Consider the following 14,848-nt stretch of genomic DNA (forward strand, 5'->3'; position numbering starts at 1 on the left):
GTCCAAGTTTGATTTTTTTTTTTTGTATTTTAGGAACCTCGACAGACTGTTTTAAAGTTCATCTCTCAGTCAGTCAGCCACTCACACATTGTTTTTTTTGTGTGTTTGTGTCGATGGGACCGCATATATTAAACATTCATTCCCATGTAGTAAGAATGTAGAAATGAAAAACATTGGGTTTCCCCTAAATGTCTTATTGAAGTGTGTGTGAATGTGGATAGTCCCTCTAGTGTTTACGTGTTGTACAAGTACACAAAAAGACTACTTATCAGGTTTAATGTCAGGAGGCAATTCACACAGAAACACAGTGAAATAAGTAAATAAGAGGTATAAATAGATCAAAAGGAACAGCAAAGAAAACTAAGACATTGTTGACAGCATTTAACACAATGCCCAAGAGAGTACCAGAGATGAAAAGGAATTTGGGCATGTTGGGTAAAAGATGTGCTCTACGGTTGGAACAATAACAAGGAGTGTTTGCATCACATGGTTGCACAAAGCGCAGGTCGCAAACCCCATTGCCGTTACCATGCACATTACTGACCATTAACAGTATGGCATGGATACTAGTGATCCAATACTATACAGTACACCACGCTGACAGACCACATAAAGTGGGGACATGGCGCAAAAGGGGACAGGAAACTGAGGAAGATGATCCTGATTGTAATCACAATTTCTTCTTACAGATAAGACAATCAACAAACTATTAAGCATACAGTGCCAAGTAAAAAGTTAATTTGTCCTTCCTGATTTTTGCATATTTATCATACTTAAATGTTTTTAGAGACCCAGCCACTTTGAACATCTCATTAAGACAACCCAAGTAAATACAAAAGGCAGTTTCTAAATGAGGATTTTATTTATTAAGGTCACGGGGGGGGGGGCAATCCAGAATTATCTGGCCGTACATGTGTTGGTTTGATGATTGGAAACTTTTTAAATGTGAGAAACATGCAAACTAGAAATCAGGAAGGGGGCAATACTTTTTTTTTTTTTACAGCACTGTAGATTCAACAATTTTTAACCAATTTCCCTTTTAGACTTGGTGACCACTGGGAAAACCATTGCAGTATAAGGTGATTCTATAGAAAAACACAGTGACATGACACGGGACAAATAGATACATTATTATTATATAATACAGCAACATTTGCCTAATACATTTCACCTTCACCTGACATACACCTGAAAATTGAAAATCCTCGCTGAACTATCGGCGCTACACCCTGGACACAGGTCAAAGAGGAGAGATTGGAAGTACACATTTAAAAACAAACAAAACATTCATCTGAATGTGGAGTGACAAGTGAAAAGCACAAACTTGACAAAAGAAGCTCGACTTCATCGCACCACATGTATTTATTTATTTATTTATTGCTCTGTATTAACCAAAGGCGGTTGTTGAATGGAACAAATTCCAATATTTTTTGTTTAGATGCAAAAAAAAAAAAAAAAAAAAAAAAAACGTTATTTATCAATGACATTATCAGAGCCACAATTATTTGCGAACCTGTCACATTCTTGGAATGCCAGATGGGAAGGTTTTCATAACTTCTAATTGACAGTTATACATACATATACCTTAAGATAAATGTTACACTTCAACATTTTGTCTCATTTTATCATTACACAATCAACTGTACTGTATATTTCCATAGTGCAGGAATACATTTGTACAAATTATTGTTCTGAGGAAAAAAAAACCTAACTTGAGTGGTTTAAAAAAAATATATATATATATATATATATATATATATATATAAATACAACTACTACACAAAATATGAGCCAATCTTAAATCTCTCAGGTCTAGTACACACAAAGATAATCGGGCTGTTTATTCGGTCAATTTTGCCCCTTCCCAATCCGGGACGACAAACACGAGATTATCTTGTGTTTTAATGAAAAGATTATCCTGTGGTCTGAGGTGTGTTTAGAGTGAACTGCCCCAATGAGAGGGTCCGAAATGGGTTGGGACTGATAATATTAACTATGGGGGGAAAAAAAAAATAAAAAAATAAAAATCTTCATACGTGTGGGGCAAGCTGACGACTCCAGAGTCACGACCTCCGTCAAGTGTGACGTCAAACGGAATGGAACCAATCAAGACGTGACCTGACTGAGGAACAAGGGAGTGGGTGGGGGGGGAAAAAAAAAAAAAAAAAAAAAAAAGAAAAGAAAGAAAAAAACGTGCTAATATAAAACAACATTTTGGATCCCAGAAATGGAGGCCCAGCTCGTGAAGCTGTGGGAAGCCCGTGGGTGCTTATTTAATGTCACTGCAAGGAAAAAAACAAAACAAAAAAAAGTCAAATGTCATGCTGTCTGTCCATGATTTTTTTTCCCCCAGTGATCTTTTTTATCCCCCTCTTCTTTTGTAGTTTGGGATTTTTCTGTTAAAAAAACAGATCCAAGACCCTCATCATCCCCTCTCCTCGTATCGCCTCTTCCATGTTACGTCTTGTGCTTTGCGGTTATTGCTTTCGTTCTTCTTCGTTTTTGTTAGATCATATCGGATCACGTGAGATTTCTGTATTGGAGGACGAGATTCTAGATTTGGCGGTGGAACAGAATCTTTGGTGTGTGTTAAAACTTGAATAACTTAGAAATATGTAACACTGTATGTCAGTGGTTGTATTTTCAGACATATTGGTCATTACAGTTGGGGTTCATTTTAAGTATAGAAATAGACAGCATGAATTCCTTGTAAGTGGCCACTAAATAGCTAAAAACACCAAAATACAGACAATCAACCAGCAAGCCCCAAAAGAGATTCTGCAGTGTTTGCTGTGTTCGGTGTGTGAGAAGAGGAAAGCGCTGAGGCGGGGCAACTCATGGCTGCTTTGTCATGACAACGTGCCTGCTCACAGTGCACGTTGTCATGGATGGATAAACCAAAACGAAGAACAGTTCGACTCGGTGAGATCTTGTTTTGACATAATTTGAACAGCTGATGTGTACTTCAGCTTTACCATAACATTAAGATCCAAAACTTTCCATGTGTAATATCTAATTATGGATTGCGGACTGAATCGATGGAGCGAGAAGTCCCCAGGACTTCAAGCTATTACAAGTCTAATTACTTCTTGGATAATCTTAATTACCGGTAGATGTTTTATGGACGTCTTAACATTTTTTAACATACATCATCATCAAAACATGCCTGAGCCGCCTACGGTGGCAGGAAGCTGCGCTTGTCGATTCCTACTGTATTGTGCAACTCTGTCCGTTAGCATCTTTGGAGCGCAAGCACAGTTTGGGTTTGTAGTTTTCCAGGAAAAGCAACTGCTTTGAGTTGAATGCTCCACGGCGCTTCCTGGAAAACAACATCATGATGCTTGAACCCAATATTCAGAAAAAGGATACTTTTGTGAGTAAGGTACCCCGTGATTCTCAAAGTGTGGTACCAGTACCACTGGTGCTATCTGGGCTGCCTCTAGTGGCATGCGAAAGAAATCACTGCAACTGCCAACTACAGTTCAGTTGTATTTAAATTTTTAGGACAATACATTTGCAGTTCATCTTTAATACGTTTGTTTTAAACCTTTTAGTTAGGTACAATTTGTATTTAACTTTTGTGAAATACATGTTAATTGATTTAATAGTTACGTGTTTAGTATTGTATTTAAGCTCAGTGTTCATGTTCACACTGTGCAATGTTACAGTGGCTTGCAATAATATGAAATATACAATTACCACTCAAAAGAAACACTTTCTCATGCTATTGAATGGAGAAGTGTCTCCAAATTTTAGACTTTGTCTTCTTTTTATTTATTTGATAGAGACATCACAGGAACAAGGACAAACCAGATGCATTGCTTTAAGTCTTTTACCACAAGTGCTCATTCTCTATACGACCACAGGAGGCTTAAAAAAAAAAAAAAAGGTACATATAAAATACAGGACTGTAGAAAGATCACAGACAAAGTTATTACACTGCTCGTGTACTTCTCAGGATGAATAACTCTCGGTTTTGATGAACCTGATGGCCTACTACACGACTGTATTTTAATGTTGGTCATAATGCTGGCACTTGAAGAGTTAAGTTTTTTTTTTGTTTTTTTTTAGGACTGGACTTGGTGTAAAAGGTTTAAGAACCACTGGGAAAGTGTAAAGGCTGCCATGTACAAACTACAAAAATAACGTGGCATTAGGTGCTAATGTACTCACAGTCTTATGAAGTGAACGGCATCTTCATACTCCATCCCACACTCGATTAGAGCAAGGGCGACCAGCACTGGAGCTCTGGGGACAAAAAGCCAATTCCGATAACTTAACGAGGAGGGCAGTGTAGCCTATCGTCAATCAGTTCACACCGGTCAGTCATTCTCAACCCACTTTTGAGACCTGTTTGGGGTGGGCCGTGGATAGAAAGTAATATTCATCCAAATGTGTTGACGTTTACCCAAAAAAAAGAAAAAAGCTCATTTCCAATGCAGGCACCAAACATCATCAAACATGTTTGGGATGAACAAGAACAGAGATCAAAGCAAAGCCAAGCATGCTCTCTCACCCAACATCATTGCATTCTGATTTTACAAATGCTCAACTGCATGATAATGTCCCACAGACCCCCCCCCCCCCCCCCAGAAGTCTTTCCAAAAAGGGGAAAGACAGACCACCTCAATTTTCCAGTTGCAGTTTGCGAGAGCCAGGTGACCCACTACTGTTCAGCATTCAGAAAAAATAAACATATGTACAGTACATCATGCATCTAGGGAAAACATACCTTCCCAGTCCAGCAACACAATGCACAGCCACACAGCTGCCAGGCTCGTCTCGAAACTTTGTCTGCAAAAGACTCAGCCAATCATCAACCACTTCATCTGGGGGGGCCGAGCCATCGTCAAATGGCATATCCTGGAACAAAGTAGGGGTGGTTAAAAATATTGATGAATCGATGCATCGCCATATTCCAATTGATATATCGGTTGAATCAATTCACCATCTGGCCACTGGAGGGGACAAAAATATACAGAAATAAAGGTGGCAATGTCAGTTTTTTTATTGTTTTTTTATAACTTCCTATACTCATTATAATGCCCTCAAGGAAAAAAATCAGTTCACACTCTGCTGTGTCTTTCGTGTTGCACGCCATACAGAGAACGAAACCCCTCACTTTCCTTTCTGCATTTTACTGCGCCACCACAGTGTGTGGTCAAGCTCAAACATCAACCTGTACATGAGCGTGACAATACACACTGGTTCATTTGGTTTAAAAAAAAAAATGCTGAGAATGATATAGGTTATCTGCAATAATTTGTGGGACAATATATTGTCCAGCAAAATTTGTTACTGTCACAGCTTGTTCGATACTACTTTCTTTGTTTTCCTTTCACACTCACATTAACACATACGGGCAATTTAGAGTCTCCAGTCAACCTAACATGCATGTTTTTGGGATGTGGGAGGAAACTGCAGTACTCGGAGAAAACCCACGCAGGCACAGGGAGAACATACAAACTCCACACAGGCGGGGCCGGGATTTGAACCCCATGTCCACAGCTTCATTCGGAAGTAATAGTGTGCTCATGACTGCACGCATTGGGGCCCGTGATATGCAGTCACCAGCATATTGCACGTTTGAATTTTTGACATTAGTGTGACAAAATTCAAAGCGTTATGTGTCACAAAACGAGCGGGGGCCACTCCCAGCTGCAGCGCGCACCGCGGGTTGCGCTTATGCACCTCGCCACGACAAGGGGGAGGGATGTCGCAAATAATTACCGTGTAGTCGATTAAACATATACACTCTCTGGTGATAGTGTCCTGCCGTTAACTGGAGTACAATTGTGAACGTCCCTAGAAATGCCGATTGACAATCCTTTGGCGTACTTGTGCTGTCGTCTCCTGCACAAGGATTTGTGGCCATCCTGTTGTCATATACTGTAAATGTACCTATCTAAGAAATGAAATTTAAGTGAATGTTGGTGGTAAGAAAACATTGTGACAGTTTAATATGTTTGGTAGCTTTCCGGGAGTCTCTTCCACGTAGTATGGCGTATATTGTAACTGTCTCCAAAGTGCCATAGGCTGTTTCATCTTCACGGGGCGCTGTACTTACTCCAGCCTCCAGAGTGCGGCGAAAGAAAAGGGGCTTAAATTGACGGCAAAATACGCTCGCTTCCAGATTTGACAGTGGACGGCCACATTCCAGGGTTGCTTCTCCCAGAGTGCGTAGTTGGCACGAGCATTCATGACATAAGTGGATGGGAGAATTTGCGCAGAGAAGAACGGATTTAAGCATACGGGAGAATATGCCTCGATGTGAATGCTCTGAAACAAGCATTCTTCTTCTATGCCGCTCACAGCCCCTAAGGGGATAGGTGCATTTCATCTGAGGAACGTTGCATCTGTGTATAGTACATTATTAATCGCGTTTAAATCCTTCCGTTTATTCATTTATTCTGAATGGAATTTTTGGTCATGGGCAGAATTTCTCAAGCCAATAAATATTTTCAAATTAAATCTCCAGACTTCACACATAATTCCTGAAGGAATTACAAGTTCCCCAGTTTTTCAGTAACACAAACTATTTTTATGGATCATTAAAAAGAAGGATTTGGGAAAATCTGGCCTAAATCTATCACTCACCAGGACTCGAATGCCTTCTTGTTCCACTGGTCCCTTGTCATAAGTAGAAGCACACACCCTTACCAGGGTGTTAGCTCCATATGTCTTTAGATCCTTTGGATCAACACATATTATTTTAAAGTCACGACAAACAGTAATACCACAGCTGTTGTTGAAAGAAAAAAAGAATTGCCTACCTCTATAAACCTTCCAAGTTGCGCATTCGTGGGATTGTGCGTGATGAGGAACCTTAAACAGTCATAAGAGATTTCCACTGGAGCAAGACGGTTCATTTTGCACACCCACAGCACTGTACTTCTTAATATAGAATAGCAACTGTTTCGTGATATACAGGATGAATGGTAGATAAAATCTTAGATGGAAAAACTGAAAACATTAAATAATTTTTTTTTTTTTTTTTTTTTTTTTTTTTAAAAGATCAGTCCAGCCTTCCTTTAAAAAATGTCAGCCCATTCAGAGAAGTAAATCAGATAAAGAGTTGAGAAGGGCACATGAGAGGATAAGTATGGAAAGCAAGTGGAGATAAGGTAGAGACCACAAATAAAAAACAAAGTCTCTGCTTTTCCCAGAGATTTCGTCATGTGATTTAACAGGATGGCAGGGAGGGCCTGCAAAGATAAGTGAAAGTATGTGTTACATGTATATATTGTATTATTACAATTACACACATGGAACTAAATGTTTGGTACTCCTCTGTTAGTGACAGAAATACTCGCAGTCGCCACAATAATAACTTACTAAAAGTAATAATAAATAAAAATGTAATGAAATTTCACCAATGAAAATCAGACATTGCTTTTGAATTGTGGTTCAACAGAATGATTTTAAAAAACAAACTCATGAAACAGGCCTGGACAAAAATGATGGTACCTTTAACTTAATATTTTGTTTCACGACCTTTTGAGGCAATCAATGCAATCAAACAATTTTTCTAACTTTCAAAGAAACTTCTGCACCTCTCAGCAGGTATTTATTATTATTATTTTTATTTATTTATTAATTTTTTTAAAAAAGGGGCTTTCTCCAGGCGGCATGTTTCAAAAATGCAACACAAAGCGCTATACATTAATTGGAATATAAAAATTAGGCTTTAGACGATCAGGATTTTAGGGGCTGATCACAGAGTTTAAAAAAACGATAACCGATCCCATCACAAGATGCAATGTGTCTATTTAAATGACTTGTTCATTTACTGTATATAATTGTGTACTGTATACCGAGTATCTTCAAAAGTCTTCTCTCGTCAGGTCATGTATTCTAATCAGTCAGGTCAAACCAACATTACAACATGACAGAAATAATGGATGCTAACTTACTGTAATTGAATTACTTTATTGTAATTAAATTAGTTTGCACACACCAAAACTTTAGAGCGGTTAGCTAACCCTGATTCGACATACCGCTGGCATGTTTACGTACAACCATTCGTGCTAGCACTAGCTTGCTAGGCTACTTAACGTTTTGTTGCCTGCTTACGAGCGGTATCGTACAACCCCAATTCCAATGAAGTTGGGACGTTGTGTTAAACATAAATAAAAACAGAATACAATGATTTGCTAATCATGTTCGACCTATATTTAATTGAATACACTACAAAGACAAGATATTTAATGTTCAAACTGATAAACTTTATTGTTTTTAGCAAAATCATTAACTTTGAATTTTATGGCTGCAATACGTTCCAAAAAAGGTGGCACAGGGTCATGTTTACCACTGTGTTACATCACCTTTTCTTTAGCAACATTCAATAAACGTTTGGGAACCGAGGACACTAATTGTTGAAGCTTGGCAGGTCTGGACTACATGAAGGCCAGTCTAGTACCTTCACTCTTTTAATACAAAGCCACGCTGTTGTAACACGTGCAGAATGTGGTTTGGCATTGTCTTGCTGAAATAAGAAGGGGCGTCCATGAAAAAGACGTTGCTTGGATGGCAGCATATTTTTCTCCAAACCCTGTATGTACCTTTCAGCATTAATGGTGCCTTCACAGATGTGTAAGCTACCCATGCCATTGGCAATAACACAGCCCCATATCATCACAGATGCTGGGTTTTGAACTTTGCGTCCATAACAGTCCGGATAGTTCTTTTCCTCTTTGGCCTCCCGGAGGACACGACGTCCACAATTTCCAAAAACTATTTGTAATGTGAACTCGTCGGACTCCAGAACACTTTTCCACTTTGCATCAGTCCATTTCAGATGAGCTCGGGCCAAGAGAAGCCAGCGGCGTTTCTGGCTTTTGCTTTGCATAGTAGAGTTTCAGGTTGCACTTACGGATGTAGCGCCGAACTGTATTTACTGAGATTTATTTTCTGAAGTGTTCCTGAGCCCATGTGGTGATATCCTTTACACACTGATGTCGGTTTTTGATGCTGTGCCGCCTGAGGGATCGAAGGTCACGGGTATTCAATGTTGGTTTTCGGCCTTGCCGCTTACATGCAGTGATTTCTCCAGATTCTCTGAACCTTTTGATGATATTATGGACCGGAGATGATGAAATCCCTAAATTCCTTGCAATTGTACGTTGAGGAACATTGTCCTTAAACTGTTGGACTATTTTCTCACGCACCAATCATGCCACCCACCTTTTCCCAACTACCCTGTTCACCTGTGGGATGTTCCAAACAGGTGTTTGATGAGCATTCCTCAACTTTCTTTTTGCCACCTGTCCCAGCTTTTTTGAAAAGTGTTGCAGCCATAAAATTCTAAGTTAATGATTATTTGCTAAAAACAATCAGGTTTATCAGTTTGAACATTAAATATCTTGTCTTTATAGTGTATTCAATGAAATATAGGTTGGAAATGATTTGCAAATAATGGTATTCTGTTTTTATTTATGTTTAACACAACGTCCCAACTTCATTGGAATAGGGGTTGTATTAAAAGTACATGAACATACCTCGAGCAATCCTTAAAAGAACGTAATCTCTCGAGCACTGGTGACCACCACCACACGTTTTTCCCAGTTTTGTTCGTATAATACATGCGTTGCGATGTCATTGCCATGGTAACGAGTGTTTGAGTTGACCAGATAAAGCCCAGTGTTGGTAAAAGACGGGATGCGGTGGTATTGGAATACATTTTATTGCATTAGTCTGACAGTGCAACCGTGAAAGACCGTCTTGTTGTCCGATCCAGGCATTACATGTTGTCTGTCTCAGACGTGTTGTCAGTCCCACACCGCCGACGTTTTTTTTTTTTTTTTTTTTTTAAATAATTTTATTGGTTGTCAGATAGTTACAGTACTACATCAAAAGACACGCGACAAGGCTAAAAATGAACTAGCTTTTGTATTCAAATATACCGTACTTGATGGCGACGCGGCGTAAATGTCATTAAAGCCGATCAGCATAAAATGCTAATTATCGGCAGATACCAATCAAGCCGATCAGATCGATGTAAAGTCTAATAAAATTAAATCATTCCCATCTATTTTTTATTATAAAAGTATGCCAAGTAAAATTGCATTTATGGCTATGACTGCAAAGCTTCCAACCGACAGAAATTCATTTTCAGAACAATTTGTCTCAAATTTTTAAAATTAAGTCAAGAAGACTCCCGTGGGACAGTTATTGGAGTATATTATGCAATTGGATTTTAAAACTAAATAATAATAACAATTCTGCATACTGTTCAATTTCACAACAATCATGACTTATATATTACCTATTACAATTATTATCGTAATCTTTAATAAATTATGGCTTCAATATTTGAATCAACCTGGCGGATAAATTTGCAAGCCTTTTCTTGCATGCTATTTTTGCATTTCCTGTATCCACTATTGCTGCTGAAATGCAAATTTCTCCATTGTGGGACTAATAAAGGTTATATTATAAAGATGTATTATATTAATGTACTTTTAAGTTATAGGTTCATCTTTTCAGTTGAAGTAGCAGCGGTAACACCGATTTCTTTCCACTCCCTGCCTTTATGGAGCGGTCTAGCATTATCGTATATTACAGTATTTCCCTCTAAAAACAATTACCAATTTCCCTGCCCTTCAAAGTTGGCTAATCTCCACTACAATGCATTTCCAGCCAAACCAATGTGACCAGTGTACTGTACCAGACAGTTTTTTATTATTTTTTTTTTTTTTACTTATTTTCGGCCAAAACATTTTTCGCGGCCGAAATGTTGGTGCATCACTATTCTTAGCCATTCCTGGGTATTTTTAGCTATGTGTTTTGGTTCATTATCCTGTTGCAAGACCCATGACCTGAGACTGAGACCAAGCTTTCTGACACCGGGGAACACATTTCTCTCTAGAATACCTTGACGGTCTTGAGATCTCATTGTACCCTGCACAGATTCAAGACACCGTGTGGCGCAAAGCAGCCCCAGAACATAACATAGCCTCCTCTATGTTTCATGTAACCCATATTTGGTGTGGTACACACCATGTCACCAAACAGTACAGTGATTACTTGTCACCCTTTAAATAGGCCAACTTAATGATTACCAGTTTGAAGACATCTATGATGCTAATCGGACGACACACCTTGTTTAAACATGCCCCTTTGGTCAAATTATTTTCCATCTTTTCTAGGGGTATCAACATTTTTGTCCAGGCCTGTTCATTAGTTATTTTTTTTTCCAATAATTATGTTGACCCAACAATTCAAAACCAATGTCTGATTTTCATTCGTTAATTTTCATTAATTTTTTTGTTTATTTTTACCTTTGTCAATTTAAAGTTATTTCTGTGACCACTGTGGGTTTTTCTTTCATGAACAGAGGGTTACCGACAATTTTGTCCGCGTATGTTTATGCACTCTGACGTACCGTGTGCGCACGTGTCTGTGTGTGAATGGCAGCGTTTGCGTCTTTCTGGTCTCTGTGGTTCACTTGTCCACAATGAGCAACAGGTGCTGGGCTTGGCAGAACTCCCCTTCAAGCCTTGCAACTGCCATACATGAGCAGCCTGAGAAAAGTTACAATATGGGATGGTTAATTGAGTTACTGACTCGCTGACTAAATGATACCTGCAGAGTATCACAGATTCTTAAGCTAGTGACCTTTGCTGGCAATACAAATCTTTTATTTTTTTGCTCTGGACACGATATTAATGAATTCATCTTAATATAAGAACATTCATTCATTCATTTTTTCATTCATCTTCAGTTCTGCTTATTCTCACTAGGGTCACGGGCGTGCTGGAGCCTATCCCAGCTATCTTCGGGCGTGAGCTGGTTGCCAGCCAATCGCAGTAAAATAAGAACATGAACTGATCAAATTAAACAAATGGTTCAACAGAAACAAACTTTCTCTAAATGGAATGAAAAACAAAATACGTTTTGGATCTAGCAAGGCAAATGCCAATTTAAAGTTGTGTTTGAATGGCGTAAAAATTAAACACGTCTATGAAACTAAGTTTGGGGGATGAAGATAGATCGGGAACTTTGTTGAAAGCGTCATATAGAAAACATTAGAAAAAAATGTATCAAAAACAACTGGTATACTGTACAGAGCAAAAAGGGTTACTAAATATTGTTTGTGTTTAATGTATTCAACTCTTGTTTTACCCTATTTTACCTATTGCCCTGAAATCTGCAGAAATGCATGTAAAACATATATAGAGCCATTCATTAAATTGCAAAAGAGGGTAATAAGAATAACGTGGACGGGACCAGGCCGGACCGCAAGTCGTGAAAATCCATGGATAATTGTATCCATTTTAATTACATTGGAAACATACATATTTTCAAACCCCTACAAAATTCTTGTGGGAATAAACCATCAATGAAAATTTTTTTGTGGTTGGTTCCCACCCCAAAAGGAAAAAATATCCCCCCCCCTCCAAATTTTTTTTTAAAAAATCAAAAAAGTTGAAAAAAAATGTAAAAAGAATTTACGGATAGGTGAATCTGTTGGTGCCAAACTCCAAGTATGCAGGGGTCCACTGGAATACATAACGTGGAATTTTGGGAAAAATCCCAAATCTTGAAATTTATGGACCTAGATTGGTGTGAAAAGTGCCCCCTTCCTGATTTCTTTTTTTTTTGTTTTTTTTGTTTTACATTTGTCACACTTAAATGTTAGTCAAAGACAACACAAGTAAACACAAAATCAAACTACAGTTTTTAAATGAAGGTCTTTATTATTAAGGGAGAAAAAAAAAGTGAGAGCCATTATCCAGAAATGGCGAAAACATAGAACAGTGGTGAAACTTCCCAGGACTGGCCGGCCGACCAAAACTACCCCAAGAGAGCAGCGACGACTCATCCAAGAGAGCACAAAAAGACCCTACAACAACATCCAAAGAACTGCAGGCCTCGCTTGCCTCAGTTAAGGTCAGTGTTCATGACTCCATTATAAGAAAGAGACTGTGCAAAAATGGCCTACACGGCAGAGTTCCAAGACAAGAAAACACTGCTGAGCAAAAAGAACATTAAGTCGCATCTCCACCACAACGCTCTAAGAGACTCATTGCAAGTTATTGTAAATCCTTGATTGCAGTTGTTGCTGGTAAAGATGGCCCAAACAGTCATTAGGTTTAGGGGCCAATCACTTCTTCACACATATGTTTGGATTTCTTATCGCTATCATAATAAAAACCTTGATATAAAAAAACTGCATTTTGTGTTTACTTTTGTTGTCTTTTACTAATATTTAAATATGTTTGATGATGGGAAGAATTTAAGTATGACATACAAAAAAATCATGAAGGCGCAAACTCTTTTTCACACCACAGTAATTCAATTAAAAATGTTTTATTTTTTTATTTATTTTTTTACAAAGAACAAGAACCTTTGTTTGAGCAATCAGTCTTTTCTTAAACGACGAGAAGAAAAATATAATTTCAGGAGTTTTTATTTCTGGAACTTGTTAGTTTAAAACACGAGCAATACTCACTGTGATGTGAGCTGAGGAGACTGTTCATTGAGGACACACAGGACAATGTGACGGCTCCTGGATGTAGACACACCATTGATGATGATGCTTGCTGTTGTTTTGATTCTGCTCCTGGCTTCCAACGGCCCGCTAGCTGGATGCTAAACAGTGGTGCAACGAAAACCCATTAGCTTAGGTTAGCTTGCAGCGTATCGCGGCAACGAGAAATTGACGTTATTTCGCAAAATGACGAAATCAGTTTCAAGAATAGGTGACGTGCTGTGTCACAATGCGAAATAGCGGCACAGTTAAATATTGGGATGTTGAATTAGATTACGTTTACAAAAATCGACGCATCAGCTCCTGACAAGTGACATTGAGGAAAAGAAAAGAAAGTCAGGTTTCAGAGACAACAAGGACCGATTCACTGAACAATATGCCAAATATTTTACTTCCCCGAAATAAGTTATTACTGCACTCCAGTCAACTGGTTTGCAATGTAACGTGAATTAAATAAATACATTTGTCACCCAATGCAAAAAAAAACAACAACAACGTTATTATAAAAACTGTGCATGACACATAAAACGAGAACGCTGTATTTACATCCAATTCGGTTTCGGTCGTTTCGTGGAAAACAGGTCACAAAAAAATAAAATCAAAAGGCAACCAAGTTATTGTTCCAATAGCACGTACCTCGACGTTCACAACAAAAACCGAGGCGCTTTCAATTGAGTGGTTTAGTCAGCTTGGGAAGCCATACTGGGAACAGCTCAATTCTTTAACCTCGTTGGTCCTCTCGCCCCTGTTTACTTGTCAGCCTATAGATATGAACACTAGATACGCCAGCGGGGCGTGATTAGGATTCCCACTTAGTTTCTAGGCAGACACGCCCTGTACGGAATCGGATTAGTGCCAAAACGATTCACTCGAAGATTACCTGTTGTATCCCTATAGAACACGCCGTAGTTCTTACAGACGGGAGAAGTATGTGACTAAAACAAACAAATGTATTTGTTTTATTTCGTACAAATCGGATACATGTTTGGGATGGTCATCTCGTTACATCTGCGTAGCCTGCCCCTCCCGCGACGCAGGACTAAATTGTGTTGCAGTGGGGCGTGTCCTGCCTAGAAACTACGTGGGAATAGTAATAATGCCCCACTGGGTTGTAGCGGCCGGCTAACCGATGTGCCGACATGGCGGCCATGTTGGAGAGGTCGTCGTTCCTATGGAATGCAATTCATGTAGAACACTGAAATTAAGTCGTAATTTACTCATTGCTCAACCGATTTTCATGAGGGTTTCTTTTTTTGTCAACGTTGTAGCGCATGCTATCAATGCACAACAATGTAAAGACAAAAAACTAAAACATTTTTACATGTGAAAAGGACTCCCAGTTCCCTTGTCGTAATC

At 38.7% G+C, this 14,848-nt stretch overlaps 1 protein-coding gene across 3 annotated transcripts; it reads right to left on the minus strand.

The window, feature by feature from the left end:
- Nucleotides 1–259: 259 nt before the first annotated feature.
- On the minus strand, nt 260–14,286 carry LOC133487947 (protein tyrosine phosphatase type IVA 2-like). 3 transcript variants are annotated; one of them, XM_061795273.1, is made up of 9 exons: nt 14,129–14,286; nt 13,454–13,593; nt 11,384–11,522; nt 6,774–7,205; nt 6,598–6,690; nt 4,733–4,863; nt 4,174–4,248; nt 3,167–3,319; nt 260–2,282 (listed from the first exon to the last, which is right to left on the minus strand). In XM_061795273.1, the coding sequence occupies exons 4-8, from the start codon at nt 6,867–6,869 to the stop codon at nt 3,208–3,210; spliced, it is 507 nt and encodes a 168-aa protein (XP_061651257.1). In that variant the 5' UTR covers nt 6,870–7,205; nt 11,384–11,522; nt 13,454–13,593; nt 14,129–14,286; the 3' UTR covers nt 260–2,282; nt 3,167–3,207. The 3 variants fall into 3 exon arrangements, with proteins under 3 accessions (XP_061651257.1, XP_061651258.1, XP_061651256.1); XM_061795274.1 differs by lacking the exon at nt 3,167–3,319; XM_061795272.1 differs by having other exon boundaries at nt 260–3,319.
- Between the last annotated feature and the right edge of the window lie 562 nt (nt 14,287–14,848).

The sequence above is a fragment of the Phyllopteryx taeniolatus genome, chromosome 13 (genome assembly GCF_024500385.1).
Source record: "Phyllopteryx taeniolatus isolate TA_2022b chromosome 13, UOR_Ptae_1.2, whole genome shotgun sequence".
In the NCBI taxonomy this organism is placed as follows: Eukaryota; Metazoa; Chordata; class Actinopteri; order Syngnathiformes; family Syngnathidae; genus Phyllopteryx; species Phyllopteryx taeniolatus.